At 27.9% G+C, this 26292-nt stretch overlaps 2 protein-coding genes across 3 annotated transcripts; both read right to left on the reverse strand.

Moving 5' to 3' along the window:
* Positions 1 to 536: 536 nt before the first annotated feature.
* LOC145193778 (ankyrin repeat and FYVE domain-containing protein 1-like) lies at positions 537 to 17989 on the reverse strand. The gene is made up of 25 exons (XM_090068612.1): positions 17806 to 17989; positions 17251 to 17446; positions 16427 to 16548; positions 15160 to 15295; positions 14299 to 14572; positions 13915 to 14186; positions 13457 to 13564; positions 13237 to 13305; positions 10415 to 10569; positions 8332 to 8497; positions 7682 to 8016; positions 7487 to 7582; positions 6994 to 7230; positions 5110 to 5362; positions 4814 to 4982; positions 4581 to 4717; positions 3888 to 4026; positions 3582 to 3782; positions 3298 to 3474; positions 3028 to 3175; positions 2672 to 2762; positions 2441 to 2565; positions 2172 to 2318; positions 1512 to 1602; positions 537 to 1008 (listed from the first exon to the last, which is right to left on the reverse strand). The coding sequence occupies exons 1-25, from the start codon at positions 17807 to 17809 to the stop codon at positions 888 to 890; spliced, it is 3969 nt and encodes a 1322-aa protein (XP_089924738.1). The 5' UTR covers positions 17810 to 17989; the 3' UTR covers positions 537 to 887.
* A 434-nt stretch (positions 17990 to 18423) lies between these two features.
* LOC145193882 (18S rRNA (guanine-N(7))-methyltransferase-like) lies at positions 18424 to 25019 on the reverse strand. 2 transcript variants are annotated; one of them, XM_090068614.1, is made up of 12 exons: positions 24886 to 25019; positions 24677 to 24803; positions 24184 to 24279; positions 23869 to 23951; positions 23069 to 23165; positions 22619 to 22715; positions 22248 to 22298; positions 22016 to 22101; positions 21696 to 21744; positions 21443 to 21492; positions 18774 to 18866; positions 18424 to 18644 (listed from the first exon to the last, which is right to left on the reverse strand). In XM_090068614.1, the coding sequence occupies exons 3-12, from the start codon at positions 24270 to 24272 to the stop codon at positions 18593 to 18595; spliced, it is 747 nt and encodes a 248-aa protein (XP_089924740.1). In that variant the 5' UTR covers positions 24273 to 24279; positions 24677 to 24803; positions 24886 to 25019; the 3' UTR covers positions 18424 to 18592. The 2 variants fall into 2 exon arrangements, with proteins under 2 accessions (XP_089924740.1, XP_089924739.1); XM_090068613.1 differs by having other exon boundaries at positions 24677 to 24714; positions 24886 to 24996.
* Between the last annotated feature and the right edge of the window lie 1273 nt (positions 25020 to 26292).

The raw sequence follows: 26292 nt of genomic DNA on the forward strand, positions 1-26292 counted from the left end.
TGTTTACTTTCTTTTTTCTTGAAGGAACTTTAAGAAAAGAACTTTTTTGATAGTAGAAATCTGAAATTTGCCAGCCATACAATTCTAGGCTCAGAGGATTGAGTGCAGTGCAAAATTCAGTGGAAAACTGTACTATTTTACATAATACATGACTTGTCGACTGCAAAAACACGAGTGCAAACGAAGGAACAAGAGCCAAAATTAAACAGATAGCAGTGAACAAGTAAGTAAAAATAAGGCGACCCTTTCGGTTTCAAACTATTTTGGAAATTTTAAATTAGACGCTGTTGGAAATACTGCAAAAAGATGAATTAAAGAAATAAATCTAACTTGATGATATACTTTTTTGTTTTAAGTATAAAGTTAAGAAAATTTTTTGCTGTCGGAGCGAAATCTCCCACGAGGTACGTTTCTGTTTTAATGGTGTATAATACTTTTTACAACTAAACTGTTTATCATTTAAGTTATACGAAATACCACACAAAAAATAATAAAAACCAAAGACCACAGAAAACTAAAAAAAAAAAGTAATCCAGATTGTTTGGATGAATTTTTAAAAGTCTATTTATAATTATTATTCGTTATAATTTTTCATTAAAAATGTCACGTTATTTAGAACAACATCTAACAACTAAATTCTAAGATATATAAAAAAAAAAACAAAAAAAAAACAAGATGCATAAAATAAAAAAATTAACTTAAAACAAACATAAATATATAAAAATTAAAAAATTGTTCACTAAAAAAAAAACCTCATTTGTTGCGTTTGCGTCGATGAAAGTCGTTTATGTAATATACACTTATCTTTTAATGCTATTTCTAAATCCCTATTAATACTTCGTATTTTTAAAAGGTAATTTCATTCTAACCAATCAGGTGAACTTTTGTCAAGTTGTTAAAAACTGAAAGCACACTTCACAAACGCGGACGGGTTTCGAGAGCTCGTATTTGAGGATTGGCATCTGTTTGGTTGAACATTTGCTGCAGAGCAAACGACCGCAATGACGGCTGTAAAAAAGGTTATCATTGATTTAAAAATCAAACACAAACATTTCAAAATAATGAGACATTTTTTTAAAGTTAATCATTATCAATTGAAACCCCTTATTTGTCGAACTGATCCCAATAAACAAGTGAAGAAATTATATGCATCGTTTTTTAAAACCTCCTTTAAAAAATTAATTCAAAAAAACGTAGTGTTAAATGCATGTAATATTAGGGATATTAATTTAAAATATAAAAGTGATGACGCATTTAAATGACCCTCTACTTTTTTTTAAAAAAAAAAGAAAAAGAATTTGGCCGGTGAACGATTTAATCGATGACAGTGACGATCAGTGACAGAAACCGTTACAGACAGATGTTGATGGCAACAATCTAACTTTTATGTACGGATCATAAGACGGAACCAAGCGAAATTAATTTTGAAAAAATAATTAATAATAAAAAACATAAATTAAAATGACAACATTAAAAAGCGAAATCAAATAACATTAAACAGCTGATCATACCAATGATGCTTTCTTGTAGTGATTCCAAACTTTTCTCCACATTCATGGCAATTAGGTCCATCTGACCATGCTGGTTCAGCATTTAACAAATCTAAAAAAATTTAACATTACTGGATAGCGCACTAAGGGACGTTATGTGCTTTTTAGCGAAAATTAACCTAAGTTACTTAAACTTCATAAGAAAAAAAAAAAAAAAAAAAAAATTGATGACCTCATACCTTTATAATTTTAATTTTTCGTTTTGCTTTCGATTTTAACGATTAAAAAAACTGTAAATGCTTTTTTTCCAACTTCAATTCTATTTATTTTACAACAATCAGAATTACCTGGAAATTTTAATTCGAAGCTGAGTATCTCAGTTTTTATGGGTAGTTCTGTTGCTCTCCTGTATTGTTTTTAACTAGTTTTAAGTACATTTTATTAATAATCATAACGCATTATCTAAAGTTTTTACTACATTTTATAGAAGCCATAACACTATACTGTAATTATTGTATTGCAATATTTCTATACCAATCATTTTCTTAGATTTCCACACTTTTTTTTTTATCTTAGAGGACATTCAAGTTACTTTTAGATATCTAAATTGCTGTAACTAAATATGAATAGTTCACTTAAAATGCTGACTAATTTCAAAAAATTAAAATTTATTTCCCATACCTAATAGTCTGAATAGTAACTTTTTTGTAGCAACCGGAGCATTGAATACAGAAACTCCATGTTTATTCATTGTTCCTAATCTCGCTCCAGCCTTCAACAAGGCACAGCATAAGCCAACAGCTCCGTTTGAATAAGCAATAAATAGCGCTTCAGAACAAAGAAAAATTAGTTAAAGTACTAACGCGACTTGATTTTAAAAGCAGTTGGCATTAAAAAATTTTTTTAAGGACTCTATCTGCAAGGAAATCCACCGGTAAACTAAGGCTCACCTGTGTTTTCTTCTCCATCTAGCGCATCAAAAGGATAGTTCGGCATCGTTTGACGAAATAAATCAAAAATGGCTGCAGCATTGTCACGGCTATGGGCTGCCAGAACATGAAGAGGGTTCTGCGATCTATAACGAATAATAATACATAGTAGTAGTGTTTGGAAAAGTGTTCAAACATTTTAACAGAGTAAAAAAACTAGAACAAAATAAAAAAAATTACTAAACTACATACCGACCATTATAGGCTTCGGCATTAATACTCGACTCAGTCAACAACGTTCTAGTAGATGCCAAATTTCCATACTGGCACGATAAATGTAAAGCTGACAAAGAAAAGGAACAAAATAAAGTTTATCAAGAAAAAATGTTATGAAAATTAAGCGAACACCTATCTTGTTTTATAATACTTAATGACTAAAAAAAAAACCTTTAAATTAACTTACTGTTTTAAAAAAAACTTAAAAAACTTACTGTTTAAACTGAATTAAAATATATTTTTAAGATTACTAGAAAATTAACCAAATGAAATGATACTGCAAACACTTTCATTAGGATGAAGATTAAAAAAAAAAAATACTAGTGTCTTACCATTGTTAAAATTGCCATCGAGAAGATCGGGATCAGCGCCGTTCTGTAGTAACACTGATATTATTGATGGTTTGTCTTCAATAGCAGCATTGTGCAAAGGCGTTTGACGATTTCTATCAACAGCATTAACATCAGCTCCAGCAAGTATCTACAGAAGAAGGTAGCAGTATACAGCAGAGTTAAATGTGCTTTATTTTACTTACCATCGTTTTTTCTCTAAATATACATGATGTATAAAGGAAATCTTTTTGCAAAAAAGAAAAACCATACCAGATGTCGAACAATGACTTCATTTCCAGCTGGAATAGCTAAATGAAGGGGCGTTCTTTGTGAACCATCCATTATGACAGAGTTGACATTGACCTCAATACTGATCAAAAAGAGAATGCTATCCACATCCTTGTTCATGATTGAAATATGAAGATAATTTCGACCTTTGTTGTCAAACTAGTTAGCATAAAATGATAGATAATAGGTAAAAAAAAAAAAAAAAATGACATAATATTAGAATGATAAAAAACAATAATAACAACTTTTATTAAATAAAATATTACCTGTTCAGCTGCTAAAGGTTCTCGAGCTAAAATTGCTGCAGAAGCATTATTATCTCTACAGTTCATTGCCACAATAAAAGGTGTCTTCCCTTGACGATCTTTGACATAAAAATTCATGTCTGGATGGCTAAGGAGTATCCGAGTAATAATTGGATTCTTAGTCGTGATTGCAATATGTATTGGCGCTCGACCCTCAGCATCCTGAGATGATACAAAATTACATTTGTTATGATTATCAAAAACTGCAATTAAACACACCTTTAATTTTGTCAATGGATCCTTACATAAAACTGTCAGTTTTAGTACCTGCATGTTGATGTCAGCGTTTTGTTCAACTAAACATTGAACCACTTTATCTTGAGAGGATGCACAAGCTAAATGCAATGGTGTGAGCCCATCAATGCCTTCACTTGCACTGCCACCTTCTAATCCAGGTCGACGAGGGCTTTTTTTCCAAAAGCAATTAAAAATTATCTATGAATTATTTTTGTATTACATTGAAACAATATTTAAAAATAATAATAAAGAAAAGTTGTCTGTTGATAATTTGTTTAAATAAATATCTATACAATAAATAACTTCATTCTATTAATACTTTTTAATTGTTTTTTTAACATAATAGATCATAAAAGGTACATAAAATGAAAGAAAGATGAGCAACAGTGGAAATAAAACCAAAATTAAGAAAAAAAAAATTAAACTACCAGCAGGGTATGTAATTTCTATCAATTTTAGTTAGAATGCTTAAGCTTTTTAACTAAGGCACTTGTGCCAACTTCTTAGAAATTACTTAGACAGATTTTGTGATTTTTGAGATTACCTAGACAGATTAGGAAGATAGATAGAAAATAAGATAATTAGGTTTGATAAATAAAATCCTTTAAAAGCTGATGGAATTAAAAACTTTTTAGGTAAAGAAATTGTAAACAAGAACGTACCAAAATCAAAAATTTAAGACATTAAAAACTCATCACAAAAATATTTTGAGTAGTAAATTACCTGTGTATATCACATTTATTTTGAATCAAGAAACATGCTGTTTCCTCATCCCTTTCAAAGATTGCTCGGTGCAGTAGCGTCCAAATACAGTTGTTGACACCTGGACTCCAAAAGTCTGTGTCTGCACCATGTTTAACCTGAAAAAATTAAAGACAGCTAAAAGTTATAAAATTCCTTAGAACAAAAAACTTCAGAAATACCCTTTTTACAAAATGAAAAAGAAAACAATATACCAAGGATAATGCAACATCCAGCTGATGACTTTTCAAAGCTACCCACAATGCTGTGTTTCCATCTCCATCACTATTATTCACATCTGCACCTCTAGTGCATAACGCTTCAACCACAGGTGTTAGCTTTAAATGAATTGCCATTTGTAAAGGGGACATATTTTCTTTGCTTCTATAAAGGAAAAAATGAATGATGGCTCATTTTAATTAAAAGTTTAAATGTTCACCTCTTAGTTAACATCTAAATAATAAATCTACTTTTGTTTAAAACAGTTAACTATAACAAAATTTCCACACACCGCTTATTGACATCCGCACCATTATCCAATAAGAACAAACAAGCTTCAATATTCCTGGACATTATCATTTTATGTAGCAGTGTTCGTTGTTCTTCTCCACAAATATCAATATCAACATCAGTGTCTATTAGCAACTTAGCAATTTTGTATTGTTTAGTCATAAGGGCAATTAAGAGTGGAGATTGACCAGCACTATCTAAAATGTTGAAATCAGGAAGAATGGGTAGCCGCCCACCACTCAAAGATGTATTTTCTAAAAGAAAAACAAATTAGTAACTAAAAAGAAGTTTTGCAAGGTAAATTAATTTAAAAACGAAAAACTTCAATTTTTTTTAAGAGTTTTGTGGACCTACAGATTGCACAAGGTGACGCATAAAGAATGATGAGTTTAATAAATATTTTAGAATATTTTTCAAACTATTATAAAGAAATTCATAAGAGAAAAGTACACAACAATCATTTAATCATTTGAGTTATATTTGACAACAGAATCAGCAACCTTTGTAAAGAATTTTGGCTGAACAGAAAATAATTCTTAACAAAGTGTAACTTGCTCAAGAGCTAAAACCAACAGATTATGAGATACAATTATGAACCTTGTTTTTGCTTACAAGCATATAAAAATAATAAACTAACTTATTTACAACTCAATTATAAGCAATAAAGCTCCTTTTAATTAAATTGCAACCATGAGCATCTGAACTAAAAAAGTCAGCTAGTAGCAAAATAGATTTTTATATTTTATTTAGGATGCAAACTGTTCAAACAGTTTGTGTAAGCAAAGAAGATTCTTCTATAAAGGTAATGGATAAAAAATGTATTTGAGACAATAAAAAACTATATTAAGATTGAGTGAATAAAACAGAATTGTTACATATGGTGCAGTTTTGAAAAGATATGAAATTTGAAGATTTAAAATTGCAGATTTAAAATTGTAGATTTCAAAAATTGCAGATTCGAAAAGATATGAAATTTATAAAAACAATATGTTTTATGAAAGAACTTACAAATTCCTAAATTCTCAAACACTTAATAGGAAAATTTAAATTATAAAATGAGGAAAACAGGGCAAGCAAGAATGAATTTAAGAACACTCTGAAAAACCTTGAAAATTTATTGAAGATATTGTTGAGTGATGGTAGGTGGTAAAATGATAATAAATGAAAACTAAAGCTTAAAATTCTTTGACAGTGTTTTTGTTTGAAAATGGAATTTCAACCAGATCCAGAGTAACAAGATACAATTAAACTGGGAAAAAGTTTTAAAAGATTTTTCATTTAAAATATTAAATATATCATTTATAGAAACTTCTATTAATCAGTAAAAAATATATATATATATTATGTTACACCCCATACAGCTGCTCCAGCAAGATTCAACCTCACTCAGCAGAAGAAAGCAAAAACTTTTGACTTTTAGATTTAGCATTTTTAATTGTAGAAACTTACTGATTGCTTTTGATTTTTTTTTTCCCCCACTTTCTACATTAAAAAAATAAATAGATAAAATAAAAGATTTAACTATCTGTTATTTTATTTAATTTTAACACTCACACACCCTTTTTTAAATGAGTTACCATCTATGACTTTTTTAAATTACATGTCACCCAAAATATTGAAAAACTATGCCACCCTGTATAATATTTTTTTAAAATTAAGTGTCACTTTGTATAATATTCCATATACAACTTCGCTTTAGACAGATTTAAGAATTCTTAAAATATTTAAACTTTTTATGCTTTCAAAAGAATGATTTTCAGAATACTGTGAAAAATTCAAAAAAAATCAAATACTTTAAGCTGAGTAAAAAATATTTTACTTTTCAAAAAAATTCAAAACAACCCTTTACATGCATAAACGAAAAAGCTGTAAAAGAAATCAGCACCTGAATACTTGATTAGGCATTTCACTACATCTTCTTGTTTTTCAATTACAGCAAAATGCAGCGGGGAGCAATTCCAACACTCAGTGATGACATCTTGTTGTAAACCATCTTCAATATCAAGTTGACTAATCTGCATATGATCAAAGTCAAACTTTTCAACATCAGTGGGGGACTGAATAAGCTGTACATCAATACGACCATCAAAACTTGTAATAAGTCGCTTTGATTGTCTAAAACCTGAGAAATAATTCTATATGAGATAAATTATACTTCTGAAAAAAATTTTATATACTCTATATACATTAATTTTTACATTTTGCATATAACAATGTAGCTATATATAAAATGATAAGGAAACCACCTGTGACTGCTTCCCTAATGAGAAGTATTAAAATAATTTGTAATGTAATGTACGCACATAAAGTACCTTATTCAAAACATATGAAATTGTTTTAAAAATATTTTAAAAAGGATATCAAATCAGAGTTCAAACCTTCTTTTTGTACATTTTGTAAACCAAACATAGATGATGAAGTCAATGCCATTGCTGCTGAACTAGCTGCTTGCATTTCATTATAAAAAGCACTATCTACAAAAAGTTTTTTAAACATTTTTATAAAAAGACGAGCTTCAAATGCACAGAATAGAATACATAGATATATACTATGAAAAACCAAACCTTCCTTACTTAACTGATTTAAATCATCTTCTTCATCAAGAAAAGGGTTCCCATCATCATCTTTGGAATCAAATGGATTATCGCTGTCATCTTCTGAAAATGGATTTTTATTTTCAATAAAAGAGCTTTTAGGTTCAGTCTTTTTACTTTGAGATTTCAATCTCTTCTCTTCTTCCTGAAGCATCTCTTTTATCTCTTTTACACGCTTCATGGCTTTTGATTTCTCAAGCATAATAATGCGATGCCTTGATTCATCACACTTTTGCTGATACTCTATTCGTCTCTTAGATTCTTTTTCCTTTAAAGCATCAGTAGCAGTGGTAGTATAATTTGGGTTAGCACCACTAAAAGGATATTACACAAATATCTAATCTAAGGTAATTCAGGTTTAAAATGACATATGTGGCATTATGCTTTTTTACATTTTAAATTGTTATATCTAAATAACACATAGTTAAATCAATTACAGTTGTGCCTGTGAAGTTAAAAAACCAAACAAAATTCTTTGAAAATTCATAAACTCTTTTATTTAATAAGACAAACTCCACTCCATTATTGTACTATGCAGCACAAGTACACAGACCATCTAAATTTCTTCAGAAACAAAGCTTTTTGGACTTAAATACTTATTTCAAAAATACAAAACTGTATTCTTTTACCTCTTGAGAAGCTTTTCAACCAAAACCAGTAAACCATTTTTTGATGCAATATGCAAAGGAGTTTCACCAAACATGTTAGCATGATTTAGCTGAGCCCCATGGTCAATTAAGAACAGCCCTGCTAGCTCATTTTTATATGCTGCAGAGAGATGCAATAGAGAATCACCTAAAGTAAAATTAGCAACATTAACAAATTTTTGTAACAAACTTTTTGTTCAAGGATATAAATTTACAACATCTTTGTTGAAACTTAGCTTTTGAAACTGAGAGTTCACAGAAGCAAACTTTAACTTAATTAATTTAATTTACAAAAATCTGGTAAGCAGAAATCATTTAAACTTTACAAAACTATGAGCAGTTAAATGTAAATAGGGGTTCACATATACATAAATAACTCCTATAACTTATGTAGAAATTAAATGAGTTAAATTTTGAATTATTCAGGCTAGAAAAACTTGCAAGAAATTCATTCTAAAATTGAGGTATAAATGTTATACACCTCTCACTTGTAGTAGAACTTAAAAAATTACTAAAATTTAAAGAGTCAAAAAAAAAAGATATATTTATCAGCTCCAGGTAAACTTGATGGGCATTCTGATATCTGAACGAATAAAAATATGCGCTAAACATTTCATAAGTTCAAAAGAATTGTTCCTTATTCTAAACAAAGACGTTAATACAAAAATGTCAATATTCTTTAAGTAAAATCTCTTTTTCGCATTGAAGAATTGGCCACGCTGAATTCTCCTAATGAAGCTAAATTAGAAATGTCCTTATATCCAGAGAAGCCAAAAGTCTTTTTGTTGTTTGAACTAGACTTGTTTAAATTTTCTATTCATTTAAAAATACAATGTAAATCAACAAATTGTGATTAACTCATGAATTTGTTTGATTTTTTAATTCTATTTTAATAAAGGTAGTACATTTATTATAAAACTTTATTAAAAAATGCTTTTTTTTTTCATTTGTCTTATTTGTCACATCATCCAGAAAAACAATTAAATCATCAAGTGTTTGGCAATTCTTAAGACAGCAAGTTGCTCATTTCAAAGAATGTAATGAGAAAGACAGAAGAGAATCTTCAAATTAAAAAGTAAAGGAAAAAGATGGTACATTACATGCAGGTATGGTATTATTAAGTGATGAAGGCAAGTTGCAGAGAAAATGATAATGATGAAAAAGAGTAAAAATAGAATTAAAAAACAACACAAGCAGCAACAGGTCCTACTAAAATTTCTTTTACAACAACAACAAAAAAAAACAATAATAAATGTACTAAAACAATAGCATGTGAAACAGTTCTGCACTTCAAACTGCTTTTCACATCACTTATTACAGTAGGTGCAACATTTGACATTTTATCTACATCATCTGACAGACAGATTGCATTGTTTAATTGTTTTGATGACTTTCAAGCTGAAAACAATATTCTGAACATTACTGAGAAACAGTAGTTGCATTAAACCAAGATGGACACAATTAACTTCTTTCAGCATCAGCATAGTAGAGAAATACAACCCCATCAAGTTTACCTGGAGCTGATAAATATATCCCCAATCAAGCTAAATACAAATACCATGGCTATTGGGGCAGTTTACCCTGACAGCTAAAAAAAGGATCTGCAGCATATCTGCCTCTTCCAAGAACTGATCTACATCAAAAACTGATCTACATCATATATACAAAGTTTTACAGGATTTTTAGTGATTAATGAATTTTTCCTATACGTCATGAAAACATCATGAAAATGATAATGAACAAAAATATCAACTTTTTACATTTACAAAAGTATTTAAAAATTTTTGTTCTTTCATTAAATAAAATTAGAAAATTGTTGTTTTGCTTTTTTTAACTTTCAGTTTAGTTATATAAATTGCCAAAAATGGAAAAACTAAACCAGAGGAGGTACTTCACTTTCTTATATCAACCTGTATTTTTATATTATTATTTATGACTTAAAATTATATCGAAAATTTTTTTTTTATTTGAGTTTTTTTTTTGTTTAAAACAAAAAGGTTTCTATTAAAAAAATAAAATCATCTAATCATCTAAAAATAAAAATCATCTGAAATCTGTTATTCACCTGATCTTGGATTTACAGCATTAGGATTGCTTCCTTGTTTTATCAACCTTGATGCATATGATGTTTTCTCCATACACTCTAATGATTCTTTGCAAAACATTAACGCAAACCACAGCACTACATTACCATTATTATCCCGAGACTCTAAATTAATCCTGTAAATGAAATAAAAGTTACATAATCAACATGGTGTTTAACTGTGTAAAAAATTAAACTCATAAAAAATGAAAATACTTAAATAACTCAGTACCAATAAGGGTTTAGCCTAATAGCCATAGAACCATAAAAACAGCATGTTAAAACAAAAGCAGCTAGTTAGCAATTTCAAACTTTTAACAAACTTTCTAGATTTAACATAAATTTTTCCCTAACAGCCATACAACAAACCATTTAACAGCCATACCACAGACTTTATGTTATTTTATACATGAAAATGTTAACATAAACTTTTTTCCAACTTTTTTTTAACAATATAAACTTATTTCTAGATTTAATACATTTATAAGCAGACTCCTCAAGAAAATGGGGACTGGCAGGGATTTTGCTTTGAGGGCCCACCAATTTTAGTGCTTTTATTTTCACAAGACTTTTGTTGACTACTATTTGTTCTTTTTTAAATAGAAAAATTTATAACTTTTTTATACAGTGAAAAAAGTATATTGAGAAGAACCCTAATATATCCATTAGAAAGGTTGCCAAATTATTTCAAGTTGATACATTTACGGAAAAAAGTATCCGGACCAACTACTTTTAGGTATAATTCTATATTAAATGAAGGAAACCTCATACTGTTATATATATTTTTGTAGCTCTCTACAAGCTCTATCTAAATGTACCATCAAACATTTACTACACTAAGTAGATATCTCTTTTGGTAAGAAAAACTAAAATGACTGTGGAAAAAAGTATCCAGACAGTTACTTTTTGCTAATTTTTGGTCAAGATTTTCAATAAAGTTAATGGCATAATATCTTATAAGTATCCTAGTAGCTTAGGATAATATAAGTAAAAATGATAAAAGCCATAATTTCTATTTCTATAACATTTAGAACCCATTGACAACCGTTACCATGGTGAAAAGTAAAGAATTGACAGAAGTTGCTAGGAAAGAGATTGAAGTGCTCTTAAAAGAAAGCAAAACAGTTTGAGAGCTCAACAGCTTTGTATGCCCAAATCAACTGTTCAAGATACTCTGGGGAGAATTAAAAAGCATAGAGTACTCAAAAGTTTGCCAAGATCTGGACGAAAACGAAAAACAACTCCAAAGAATGATAGAAAAATCCTCACTTTGGTTGAGAATTCCGTGAGACCAAATGTAACAGATATTGCGAATCAACTCAGAGAACTCGAGTTAGTCAATATAAGTCCTCGAACTGTTAGAAATTGGCTGCATGAGTATGATTTACATGTTAGAGCACTTGCCAAAAAACTGCTACTTACCAAACGACATATTGCAAAGAGGTTTGCGTTTGCAAAGAAGTATCAAAACTGGACCGTTGATGATTGGAAGAAGGTATTATGGTCAGACAAAACAAAAATATGCCTTAATGGTTCAGATGGTAGACGTTGGACATGGAGAAGACCAGGTGAGTTAATGCAACAAAAGCATGTTAAACAGACAATATAGCATGACAAGTATGTCATGGCCTGGGGATGCTTCAGTTGGAATGGTGTTGGGCGTATTCATGTTATAGAGGATACATTGACTTCCCCTAATTATGTTAGAATACTTTCAAATCATATGCTACCATCTGCTCGAGAGTTATTCGATGGAGAATTCTTATTCCAGCAAGATGGTGACTCAAAACATACGGCAAAAAATACCTAAGCCTGGCTCCAAAGCAAAAATATCGAGGTGTTAGATTGGCCAGCACAAAGTCCAGACTTGAATCCTATAGAAAACCTATGGAAAGTAGTCAAGGAAGAAATTTGTAAGCTCATATTGACGAAAAAAGAAGATATCGAGGAAGAACTCAGAAAATGCTGGAATTCTATAGATATAACGAGGTGTAAGAGTCTGGTTGAGTCAATGCCTAAGAGAATTGACAAAGTATTAACTAATAAAGGAGGATGGACTAAATATTAAAGAAATGAATTACAAAAAAAAAAATAATATTTTTGTCCGGATACTTTTTTCCACAGTTATTTTAGTTTTTCTTACCAAAAGAGACATCTACCTAGTATAGTAAATGTTTGATGGTACATTTAGATAGAGCTTGTCGAGAGCTACAAAAATATATATAACAGTATGAGGTTTCCTTCATTTAACATAGAATTATACCTAAAAATAGTTTGTCTGGATACTTTTTTCCGTAACTGTAAAAAGACTGGGAGAAGGGCTCTCAAAGGCTCTTGGGAAAGTCAGTTTTGTCAGACTTACCAGCCAACATTTGACAGACTCAAAGCTCTCAAATTAGAGAAATCAAAAAGAGCTTCTAAATCATTTAAACAGCTAGTATTTGCCAGGTACTCCATCCACATCTATAGGCTGCTATTGAAAGAATGGAGACCTAATCAAACCCTTAAGGTTGGGAAGACATTTTTCTCAACCTTTTTTTTTTACAAATAGTACATAGAAATGATTAATTTTGGCTCTAAAATTTTGTAAGCCTAAAAGTAAAAAGAAGTCAGCAAGTTACCCTTTATATAGAAGCAATCAACATATGAAGACATACAATAAAATTTATTGAAATGATAAACTTTTATCTTGTGACATTTATCCAGATTACAAATACAACGTAATCTGGATAAAGATAGCTAAAATTTGAAACAGATAAAAGCAAATTATACACCAGTTTTTTAACCTTATTTTTAAAACTTACGATTTATCTGCTAACAAAACAGTGAAAACCTCATCATTTGATACAGCAACTGCAACATGCAACGCAGTTCTAATACAGAAATAATCATATCAATGACTAAATAACAAGAACCATTAGTTTCTTTTAATTTAACAAAGTATATCAGTGTAAAAAGATTAGAAAAAATGCAATTTTCAAAAAAATATTTTTTATTTAAGGAACAAATGTGAACTAAAATTACCTCCCTTCACTGTCTAATGCATTAACATTGCACCCGTATTCCAGAAGGTGTCTTGCCACTAAACCCATGGCTTCAGATACATTGCCCTTTTTTGAAGCAAAATTAGATCTAAAAAGCAATTTAGACAGACCAAATAGATTATTAGCATTTCAAGTTCATAAGTGTAAAAAGAAAATTTTTGAAAACTGATAAATCTTATAGATATAAAAAAAATTTAATTCAGACTTAAATTGACCACAAAAGTACAAAAACTTTAAATTGTTCAATTCTTTTAATTTTAAATTTATTTAATAAACATCAATTAACAAAACGACTTAATTACTCAAAAAATTATTGCATATTTTTATTATTTTGGCATATCAAATTATTGCCACTTCATAAATTTGTGGTTTATTTTTTAAAACTAACTTAAGGCATTATAATTAACAACCATTGAGTAAACAATATTTTCTACTTACTTATAAGCAGCAGCTAAATGAAGTGGAGTTTCAAGTTTAAATTTTGTTGCAGCCTTTACATCTGCACCATTTTCAATAAGAAACATAGCAGCATAAGTATCGCCTTCCCGTATAAACTTGTGAAGGAGAGTCTGTCCATCACTATCTGTCATATTAACATCACATTTATGCAATACCAATGTCTTTGCTATACTTTCTTGTTGCTCTTTTAAAGCAATTTGAAGTGGTAGCAAACCTGTTTGAGGTTCAATCTCATTTAATTTTGCAGGAATCTATATGCATAAATAGCAATTTAACTATTATACAGTATCATCTTCATACCCCTAATAACTGAATAAAATAAAAGTCATTTTTATTCACAAAACAGTTTATCAAAGCACTTACTTGCAAATTATGTTCAATTAAATACAAAAAAACCACATCTTCTCTGTGATGACGCACTGCAAAATGTAACGGAAAACTAGATTTAGTCTTGAACATTTCATACAATAATGGCGCACTCATTCCAGCAAAGTCTTTTGTTTCTAAATCATCCCAATGAGTAGCTATAATTTCCCCACAATACTTTCGTAAAGAATCTGCTCCAATATCTTCAGCTGTTTGATAAAATCGAATGCAGTTTGAAACAGACACAGCTGACATCAGCATTTGTTCACATCTGTTCAAAATAAAGAGAACAACTTAAAAAGTTGATTCATTTTTATAAAAAAAACTTTAATTTAAACCCAAAAAAAAACTTAGAAGATAATTTTGTGAGCAGTAGATTTGTTAAAACAACATTTAAAAGAAATGGGATAACGATGAACATGATTAATAATAAAGTGATGTAAAATAATAAAGTAATGTAAAATGAGAAAGAACAGGAATAAAATGGGGAAAAATGTAATAATCTTCATCAAGATACTTTTAAAAAACATTTAGCTGATAAAAAATCAATACAGAATTCAACTATCAAATATATGTGGAATTAAAAAAGTTAATTGCAAATCAAATTTACTGGAGAATCCTGTTCAAATATTTTTATGTTGAGTGTGGGAGTAACCTGAACCAATTTACATGAAAATTGCATACATGAAGCTATTTAAAAGGTTGTCTTTTAAATCATAAAAAAATAATCATATTTAAACTAATTTATTTTTATTCAATAACCAAACTCAATTATATAAACTAAAGCTAAAGAAAAATTATAAAAACAACATTGCTTAGCTGCTGTAATTTCAAAAACTAGTTCACAAAATTACTAACCTTGTTCTGAGTGCTTTCAACTTATATCGGTTTGCAGCTTTTACAAGATCTATAATGACTAACTCATCATTACGAACATCAGTGTGGTCTGTGTAAACCCATTTGATGAGCATGTTTCCAACTTCACAACTTACATCTGAGGAGCGGAAAATACGTTTGTAAAAAATAAAAACTTTTTAAATGAGAATCATAAAAACTTTTTTTATGATAAAGTATTCAGCCTTTAAGTTTCTAACAAATGCAGATTTCAAATACAAATTCATAATTTCAAACCAATTACTTAAGTAAACAGGTTAAGATATATGCAAACTATAACATAGCAGTAGAAGGAACAGTTTTCAAACACATTAAAAAACAACTACACAGTACATACAGTTTCAAAGAACAGTGTCAAAGGTGTTAGGTCAGTAAGTTTAAGTGAACATTTTCTTTTGTACAAGACTCTCATATCCATTACAGCAATATGTTGGTTGAAATTTTCTCTATATTTATTGCTTAAACAACCCATATTATCTGGGAACAGCTATGAATATAAGTTCAAGATGATGTGCAGCTAAGCTCATATTTTGCACCACCATTACAATTGTAAATTTTTAATTAGAGATGGTGTCAGGTGAGGATCTGTGGCTGCTTGTTGGTAGTAAAGGTAACTAATGGAGTATGGAATCGGTCTAATAGCTTATAATAAGGTAGGGTTTTTTTTTTAAAAGATTTTTTTAATTGAAAAAGTGCAGAAGTTGCAATCAGATGCATGTTTACTCTTATCATATCAACTTGTGTTGTTCTCACATACACCAACTTGTGTTGTTCTCACTATATAAAAGGAATCAAGAAAGGAGTCCTCATCCATTTTTCACTTTAGATATTCAAAACAAATAAATTTCCTGTTAAAAGAAATATGTCAAAACTACTTCAGAACTTTTTAGGATGATTTGACCACTCTACCCTTTGCCATCATGTTTAATTTTTTTTTAAATTTACAAATTTGAAATCAGCACTACTTTTTTTAAAAATAAAATAAATACTGTATTTTTTTGTGTTTTGTTAAATGTAATCAATAAGATTATGAAACATAACTTTACAAAACAACTTCATGCTATAAAGAATGTATCAGATTTTGCAAATTCTATCATTGTGATAATTGAATTTTGCTCTAACAATAAATGAGAAATTAAAAAATATATTTCTTTATGAAAATATTATCATCATTTTCTTTTAATGATTATTAACGCTTCTTATTTTATTTTATGAAATATTCTAAACTTACTCTCTAGTAAAAGTTCATTCACATCACTCAACTCTGCATCTGAGCACCAACATTGACTGCGCGCAGCAAGAATAACTTTGTGGGCTCTAACAGATTTATTGGCATACTTGACAGTAATATCACTAAAAATAAAGACAACAATAAAGACATCTAGTTAAAAATAAGAAATAGACATCGGTATATATGGGATCTCTAAATGAACTTTTTGTTCATTTAGAGATCCCATATATACCGATGTCTATTTCCTGTTTTTAACTAGAAAGATTAGTTTAATGTTTTGTAGAAAAAGTCAGAGTGTATCTTCCTGAATAATATTTTCATTTTCTTACATTCTTAAAGAACATTTTTGATCCATCTAAACAGCCTAAAGTTTTTTATACTGACATATATGGTAAATAAATAAATCTGAACATTTAATTGTAAGACTCTTATTCTTTAAATACCGAAAAAATTGGTGCAATCAAGTCAAAATTTAAAAGTATAAAAGCATTTTATCAAATAAATTTATCAAAGTAAAAAAACAAAATTCTTTCCTAAAAATATTTTAGGAATCATTTTTCTGAAAGCAAATAATTATACCTGAAAGAAAGAACTAATTTCAACTAACAAAGTAATATATAAGTAGTTATAATACAATGCAAGTTTTACCATAAATATTATATATTAGTTTTATAAGTTTAAAAAAAAACAAAACAAAAAAAAAAAAAAACAAATTCACAAAAGTTAAAAAAAAGCATCAGACATTTCAGCGGTACTTCAAATATTTTAGTGATACTAAACAAATGCAATCTTCAGAAAAGTGATTTTTCAAAAAATAATATTACCTAAATGTTTCTCTCTCATATAAATTGCTTGAGATACGCAAAAGTTGTGAAATGTATGAGTCTTCATGAACCTCACCAGATGCAGCACTTGCAAGGGACAATTTTTTCTCAAGTTCTAAGCATTTATTTTGTAACTTTACATACTCTTGTCTGAGTAAAGTTAAATGTTTCTGAAGCTTTGTTGCTTCACTGTCAGCTAAAAGATAAAAAAGGGGAAAATATTAGTTTAAAATATTTGTTTAGTTTTGCAAAAACCCAGGGAAATAAGAAAACTATGTGATACATTTTTTAAAACTTTTAGAGTTTTTAAATTTTTTACAAATTAAGTTTTGATTGCACAGTCAAACTTACATAGGCAACACAGTAAGAAAGTTCTTATCTTTTCAATAAAACATAATAGAAACGCTTTATAAATTAATATTTAGATTACACAAACTCATAATAAAAAGGAACTGTATAATCGATTGAATAGAAAAACTACAAAAAGATTGATTTTAAAAATCTTAAAAGATTATCTTAAAAATCTTTAAAAAATATTGATTTAAAAATACTTACCCATTGCAAAATTTGCTTTCTTAGTTTCTAATTCTATTTTTCATTTTCAGTTTCAATTCCAGAGTTCCAGAGTCACAGAAACAAAGGTGTGATATTTATCATGTCTGTTTGCAGTTGTCTTTATGAAAAATTATAAATTGGGAAAACTTAAATCATAAAAATATAAACATTCATACCTCCTAATTCCATTAAAACTAAACTAAATACTCATAAAATAATTGTAAATAATTAATCTTATGAAATAGATTTCACAGGAAATTTACTTTAGTTAGAAAAATGTAACTTCTGGTGAAAGTTTTTCAAGGTTAATCATTACAAAACATTTTAAACTTTAAATAAATCTACAAATTCTCAATACATCTTTCTATTCTCAATATATTTTCCTATTTTTTTTAAAGCAAAACTGTAAACTAGTAGAAAACAACATTTTTATTTGAAATAAATTTGAAAGATCAACATAATTCTTTTTAATAAAAAAATTTCAATTAATAAGCTTCTTAAGATGAAGTAGGTGTAAAAGTAAAAGTTATTTAATTCATCCTTTAACTAAATGCTGCCCTAAATAAATGACTTTCAAATATAATGCCCATACTTATAAAATAAGAAAAAATTAAGAAATTCTGTTAACAAAAAATCTTATTTTTATTGAATAGTTTTTCTTTGTTTTGTCTTGCATATCTCTAAAACCTCTTTAAAATCTTGCAACATCTGCTAATAGACACAGGTTACAATCCACAAACCAGGCCACAATTGACTTAACTGAAAATTCAGCTCCATGAAACATTTCTCAAAATTGTGTTTTTCGTTTCCTACCAGAATATTTTGAATCAGCTCTCACACTAAAAATAAGTTACTTTTCTAAAAGAATGTGAATAAAAAAAAAAAAAAAAGAAGAAGCAAAAAACTTGAAACACCAAAGTAAAAAAAAAAGAGTTTTTGAAAGACAAATATGTAAGAAAAAATATTACTCTTTTCCCTGTCTTTTGCGACGATCTTTCTTCTGTGCAACCCAAGCTTTACTTTTCTTAGCTGGTTTATCTTTTGCATATTTACTTGTTTGTCTGTAAGCATCAGCAATATAATAAAATAAGATTTATTTGTCTGGAAACATCAACAATTTAATAAAATAAAACTGCATTAGAAACTGTTTTCATATACACTTTAGTATTACTCATTGCTTTAAAAAAATGTTGCAAAAAAAAAATGTTTACAGAATTATTTACAAAAATAGAATAAGTGGGGTTCAAAATAGGAGTTTTTTTTTACATTTTTACCAAAGGTCAACAAAATGGATTAGTTAGAAATTTAAGTCAACTAATATCTTATGAAAATGCATGAGTAAATTTACTTTGTTTTAATAAATAACTCCATAAATTGAAATCATGAATCCGAGTAGTACTCAAGTTATCCAAAATTTTGAACAGCTAAACAATTTCTTTTTAAATTTACAAAGTTTATTGTGCTTATTTTCTTATTAATTGCAACAAAGGATTAAGTTAAATTTTAATACAGAATTTATATTACTCTAGTGAATATTTTTTAAGACAGTGATAAAACTCAAATACTTTTAAATTTTGCTTATAAAAACTACTTTTATCAATTTACCTAATTTTAATTGTACCTAAATAAATTTTTTGAAAGAGTGTCTGAGAAAAATTTAGAGCTTCTTAGAGTTTTAAAAGTTTCTTTCTCACACCAAATAATTTGCAATAATAACTTTACTTTTTATATAATGATAAAAATAGCATACAAACTATTATTATCTAAATTAAAAAAGATTTAATTTGTAAATTTACCTTGAAAATGTTGGGAATAAACTCATAAATGTATTTGAAATTTGTAAAATAAGTTTAAAATACTTTTCAAATTTTACTAATATATTAATAAAACTGTTACACAATTTTTTTAATTGTTGTGGCAGAATAGAAATTGAATCACCAAGTAACAATACAGTCTTAAAAAATTTTCATCTTTGTATAAAAATATGATTATTCACTTTTTTTTCTGCTGGCAGAAGGTCTATCAATTGGACTTTTAACCTTTTTTTAAAAAAATCTTTGAATTATGTTGAATTTGTGTATAGACACTCATACTATTGACATTTAATACAAGTTTTCATTCTAAAATCCATTTAAAGTCAGTTGATTTATTGCATGGGTGAGGTACAATTTTCAACACTAGGAACTAGAACAAAATATGAAGGATAAACTTTTTACCAGAACATAAACTACCTTTTCCTAAAAAATAAAATAAGAGAAAAACAACACTTAAAATACCTTTCCAAAAGATTCAACAGGCTAGACACAACAAAACTTACTATGCATTATAAAATAAATATACTAAAAAATATACTATTACATTGACTCAAACCCAAACTCTTTCATTGTTGTTATTTCAAAAAGAATTATGAAACAACTTTTTCTCAAGAATAAGAAATATACTGATACAAAATATTAAAGTGTAATGATGCTTGTATTAGTATTGCATAGAACTAACAACAAGGAATGACTTTATGTAATGACATGCTTGTTGTCAAATATGTGCAACAAATTCATTTACTCACAACTTTATCACAACCATTATTCAAATCTCATTAAAAAAATTACCATCAAGACACCTCCTACCCAACAAGTATTTCTTAGAAAAAAATCACTGGGATGATCATCAGCAAATAAGTGTTTAACAGTACACACACTACCTGTCTGGATTTTAAGAAGGACAAAAAAGTTTGATCTCTACCCAAAAAAAATTGTAACCATTGACATTTTTAAAAAATTGCTATTGTGGCTCTCTAAATTTTTTTGTAGAATTTTTTTATAAACTGATATGTCTCAAAAGAATGTCTTAAATTCAGGCATCCACTAGGCCTATTAAGTTAAAATTTGTATGAACCTCTTCAATTCTTTCTGTAGAATAACAATATCAAAATAATGCAAATTACAACACCAACAACTGTTAGTTGGAAAGTACAGTGGAATCAAACAAGCCCATGCAGGAGATTTTTTGTTAATTACTGCATTTAAAATTGTATTTTCTAAGTTAACAATGAACTTAAATTCAATTTTAATATTTAAATTTAAACAATGAAATCTGAATTACATGTTATTACTTATCTATTTTTGAATATTATGGTTTGTCAAATTTGGTCAATTATTGCTTATCTATATTATTCAACTATTGCTTGTCTGTTTTTTTTTGTTTTGTTTTTTTCAAATAAAACTGAAATCAAAAATTATTCAAACATTTTTTTGACACCTAATTTTATTGCAGTTAGTTGTGAGCAGCAAACAAAAACTTTGTTTAGAATTTTTGAAAGATTTTTGCTTTCCTTACTATAAAAATAGAAAGCATCTTAAAGATGGTAAACTTTTATAACGTATCAAATTTTAGCAATAACTTGGGAACCACTTGAATTACTTCAACATAGTTCTACTCCATTTTTTTAATGGGTACTTTACATATTGCTTTCCTGTTTCATGCTTTTCAAAATAAGAAACTTCTTTTTTTTATTAATTTTAAAAATAAATTAAGTATGTGAATCCATTTTCTGTTTTGTTTTAGTACTTTGCCTATATTTTTATTTTATAGAATCAATTTTTATAACATATTTTTATAATATATCTTTATAATATATTACCTGGCGCTTGTATAGTCAATTGTTGTACTTGCACCTTCAGTTCCTAGTGCCTTAGTGTAAGAAATTTAGAAATTTAGAGAAATGCAACACATAATCAATTAGATGAAGACAAAGTTGAGATTTTTCAAATTATTCTGTAACTTTTAATTAGAAATAAAAATAAAAAAACTATCAATATTTATTTGAAATCTGAGAGCATATATTTTCAAAATATTTTTAAACTTGCACCAATCTAGAGTAAGAAACTTTTTACCTGGGGCAGTTTGGTGACATTAACTCCAGCAAACAAACACAGAAACATTCTAAAAATAAAATTTATAAAATGAATTGGTATAAAAAGTGCCAGGTTAATTATAATGCCAGTGAATTAGGAGTTTTTATTATTATTGTTTTAAATAGCAACACTAACATCAATGATTTTACAGATTACTTCCTCCTATAATATATATGTAACAGTTGTGAGTAATGATACCACTATTTTTACAATAATAAAGAAATTTACAAATTAACTAAATTGTTATAGATAACAGAAAAAAATTAAAAAAAAAAAAAAAAAAAGCAAAAAACACAAACTTTTTAGCCCTGGAACTGTTTGGATAATCAACTACAACTCCTCCAGTAAAACCAGATTTCATAGCTTGAAGTGTTATCAATTCAACCTTATAAAACAACAAAGTATTTTTAAAACTTTTAAAGTTTGCTCTTTTTAAATACTTTTCTAATTTTTTTTTTTTGACATTTTCAGTAAAACTTTTCAGTTATCTAATATATTTCAAATGCTGATTGTTAAAAACATTGTCATTACCTGATCTGGGCTATCAGGGTAGAATTGAAAGACAGCCTTTCCCCCACGAACCTATGAATGAAAAGCCAAACCCTAACAAAATACTAACAAAATTTTAGGGCAGTTTTATATTTATAGTAGTTTCAACAAACAAACAAATCAAGTCTTTTTGGAACCATTTTGTGATTGTGAGAACACAGCAAACTTATAAATAAACTTTATCTAATGAAGTTTAGAAGTGATTAATTCAGACTATGGATCATCCAGCTAAAATCCAAAATAAAATCCTATATAACTAAAGTATATAAAATAGATATATAAAATATCAAGTATAAGATATATAATATAAAAAGTATATAAAATCCTATAAAACTAAAGTGCATCAAACTCACTAGAGCAGAATAAAGTGTAACAAAAAATCTTTGCAGTCTCTTAACTGGATTGTGCCACTTTTTATCAGCATTACATAACCACTGAAGTGCTGATATGCTAAAAATTAACATGAACTATGTAACTTAAAAAGCTGTACTAACCAATAGTATTTGAACTATCAAAATATGAAACAAAACTCTTTGATAGAAAACAAGACATAAAGATTTCCCCTAATTGATTAACAAGCATAAAAATGAAATTAAAAGAAAATATTGTGATTTAAAATCATGATTTTTCTTTCTGCTTGATTAGAACCTTCAAATATTATTTTATCTTTAATTTTCTTGTTATCAACTTAAAGTTATACTGATAACAAAAACACCAATCTATTTCTTTTAGTTTCTTAACAACTTTGTATAATTTTAAATTCTGTGCAAAATATTAATAAATATAAAGATTACACAACATACCTGACACATGCATCAAAGGTTCCTGGTTTAAAAGGAACACCCATTCCAGCATCAAGCTCTAAAAGGTCACCTTTTACTTCTCTTTCACATGCCACTTCTATAAAAATTATTTTTTCTTTGTATATGGACTTTTTGTATTGATAAGACCTCATATAAAAGTAGTTAGATAGTATAGCAATCCTTGATGCAATATTGTACCTTTTCAAATATACTATATTATAATTTATTAATGCCAGATTTCTTATAAAACTTTTTGTACAATCACAAACTAAACCACCTCAAACAAAAAGAAGCTGTGGAAGCATTTCAAGTATACAGAAACATAGTTTCATATCCTGACACAATTTGTACAGCAAATATTGTCCCTAAAAATCTAAGGACAATATTTGCTGTATATCTCCTGCCACTCTTATGGAAATAAAAATTTAGCCCCCTGAGAGTGGTAGGAGATGTTCTGGTTTTAAGGGAAAACTAACAAAGTAGTGTTCAAAAATGTGTCACAAAAAATTATGGACCTCATAATATTATTAAAAAATTATGAACATTTCTAAAAACTAATTAACTTTTTTACAACAGTTTAAGGTGGTTTTTATTTCATCTCTTAGGTTGGTACCTTTAGAAACAAAAAAAATCTATAAAAATTAATTTAAAATAAATAAGTTTATCAGCAAATAAATATTTTTATATCAAAAGAAGTTGAAAAAGTATGACAAATGTTACAGACATAATTCATAATTAAAAAGAAATCTAACATAGGCTAATAGCTTTGTGTTTAATATGTGTAAAAATTTTTGTTATACCAAGCATGGCTTTACTAATATCAAAGCCAACCCAATAATGTCCATGATCTGTCAAAACCTCTCCACTTAAACCTGAACCACACCTAAAACAAAATAAATACTTATCAAAGTAATGACAAGAAGTTATTTTGTATAATTTCTAGAAAAAAAAACCTTAATGTTCTTTTGAACCATGATGTTTTTAAATCTTTTCTGGAGTGTTGATTAGATAACTATTAAAATTCTTTAGCTTTCTACAATTTTACTACTTTTGTTCATTTTATAGCTATAACATAACTTATTGAAAAATATAAAAATTTTAATTATCTTTATCACCCAACATCAAGCAGAAAACATGGTTCATCGTCAGGTAAATTAAGTAGCTCTAAAGCTCGCTCTGTCATTTGGTTTTGAATCTCTATCATACGGGTGCTAAGAAAAAAAAAATTATCTAAGGTCTAATGATACAAATGACTATATTATACAGTTAGCTGTTTAAATTTATGGTGGATTCATTAGCCTGCAAATATAGCTCCTGATAACTGTTAGCAAACTTTGATAAGAACATAAGGAAGAATCACAGAAAAGTTCTTTTTAAAATCTTACAAAAACTAAAACATTTTAGTGAGGTTTTGGAATAAAAAAGTTATCATGAAATTTGGTTAACACAACACTTTGCAAAATAGAGACAATAAACAGTTTTTAAGATTACTTTAAGAACATAAAATTTATGAAACCTTTTAAGGTCTAAAGGCCAAAGACAAGAGTTTGAAAGTGCTTAAGCAAACTGCTTAAAGTTAGTGTTAAAAAATCATATCAAGAAACTTACTTAGAAGTGTATTTATTGGCTTCTTCTTCGTTGTAAAACTAAATGAAAAGAACATATCTATCTTGTTTTAGGAGCCAAGGTTACTTAAACGACAATGAAGCATCATAATAGCCCCAGATAAATGCATCTATAAACAGGATATAAACATTTACATTTTGTAATCATACCTAAAACTTTATTTGAAGCACTAATTATAATTAAAACCTTACCACTTCAGGTGGAGCAAGATGCTCAGGTCGCTTTGCACTCATAGCTTTTTTTTTTTTTTTTTTTTTAATCACCTAAAGACATTAACTAGATATATAATAGCAACACAAATTTAACTAAGAACCATGCTATTGATGTACACGATAACAAAATAAACGTTTTATCTTCATAACGATATCACTTTTTCCTAAGTGATAGGTCGGCTTGGGGAGGAAAGGAGGGGGGAAGCACATTGGTCAAAAACGGCTCGTAAGAAGAAACTTTGAAAATTTTTATATTTATATTACAGATATTAAATTTTGGATTTTTTTTTTTTTTTACAAAATCTGAAAGGTAAATTGGTCAGATTTAATCATTTATATAGATTTTTCCATAATTATATTTATGCCGAACTTGTTGGTTGTTTTTTGCAAATTTAACACTTAATAATGGTAAATTTTTTTTAACTAATAAACGATTGAGTGAATAGTTATCCACATTAAAAAGGTGTTAACATTCATTATGATTAAATATATTCCAAATAAATAAATTATTTTTTTGATCTTCTTTGAATTTTTTAAGTCCATAAAAAAGGCTCAATTAGAATGAGAAACTTTGACTTTTCTGGAAAATTATGAGGAGTAAATCCAAGATTTTTTTTATAATATAAGTACCGTCGATTTCACTAATTCCGAACAAAATCGTACCTAAAGTTGAATAACTCCGCTTACTTTTTGAATTTCATATCAGTTTTTTTAAATAAATAAACTGGATCCTAAACTGAATCGAACCATATTAAGCAACAAGTATATTTATTATAAAAAATATTGTTAATTTTTAAATTTAAAAAGTAAAGTTTTCGTTCGGAATTAGGAACACGTGTTCCTAATTCCGGACGTACATATCAAATCCTAAAAAATGGCATTCAATTTAAAAAAGTAAATAATTTATGCTAGCGTAGACCTCTAGATTAGAGTTAGGTAAAAAGATTTTTAACATTTAAAATTACTTTTATTTTAATGTAAGGGTATAACATTGTGTTGGTGCAGAGTGTGCATTATCTATTTATAAGATCCTGTCTTCCATTATTTTTTTGTAATCAGTTAAAAAAAAAACCTTCACAGCCACTGCCTGTTTCTGTCAGTTAACCAGAAGAAATTTCAGTTATTAGTATCAGGATGGTTGCAGCCTTAGCGAATGCTTCCCGATTAATCAAATAGGAAGCTTTTTTTATTACGTAAGGTATACAAGACGTTCAGAAATTTTATTACGTTAAGATAAACAAGACGTTTAGAAATTCAATAAAAAGGTTAAAGTTTATAAGTTATTGTCCTTATATGGCGTTTATAAGTTAATGTCGTTAAAATACTATTGTTAAATATTGTTAATTACTTGCGCATAAAAATGCCAACTTTTGCACACAAAAAAGT

This window comes from Hydra viridissima, unplaced genomic scaffold (genome assembly GCF_058129835.1).
Source record: "Hydra viridissima isolate aposymbiotic clone 2 unplaced genomic scaffold, HvirCarnegie_v1 scaffold_12, whole genome shotgun sequence".
NCBI lineage: Eukaryota > Metazoa > Cnidaria > Hydrozoa > Anthoathecata > Hydridae > Hydra > Hydra viridissima.

Coding starts and splice junctions, on each gene's coding strand:
- LOC145193778 (XM_090068612.1), bottom strand. Junction 8,498..10,414: donor TGCTGTAAATCCAAGATCAG/GTGAATAACAGA, acceptor ATTTTACTTTAG/GTGATTCTCTATTGCATCTC. Junction 2,319..2,440: donor AGATGGAGAAGAAAACACAG/GTGAGCCTTAGT, acceptor TTTGTTCTGAAG/CGCTATTTATTGCTTATTCA.
- LOC145193882 (XM_090068613.1), bottom strand. CDS start 24,927: ATGAGTGCAAAGCGACCTGAGCATCTTGCTCCACCTGAAGTG. Junction 24,280..24,676: donor GCCAATAAATACACTTCTAA/GTAAGTTTCTTG, acceptor TTTTTTTCTTAG/CACCCGTATGATAGAGATTC. Junction 23,166..23,868: donor TATTAGTAAAGCCATGCTTG/GTATAACAAAAA, acceptor TAATTTTTATAG/AAGTGGCATGTGAAAGAGAA.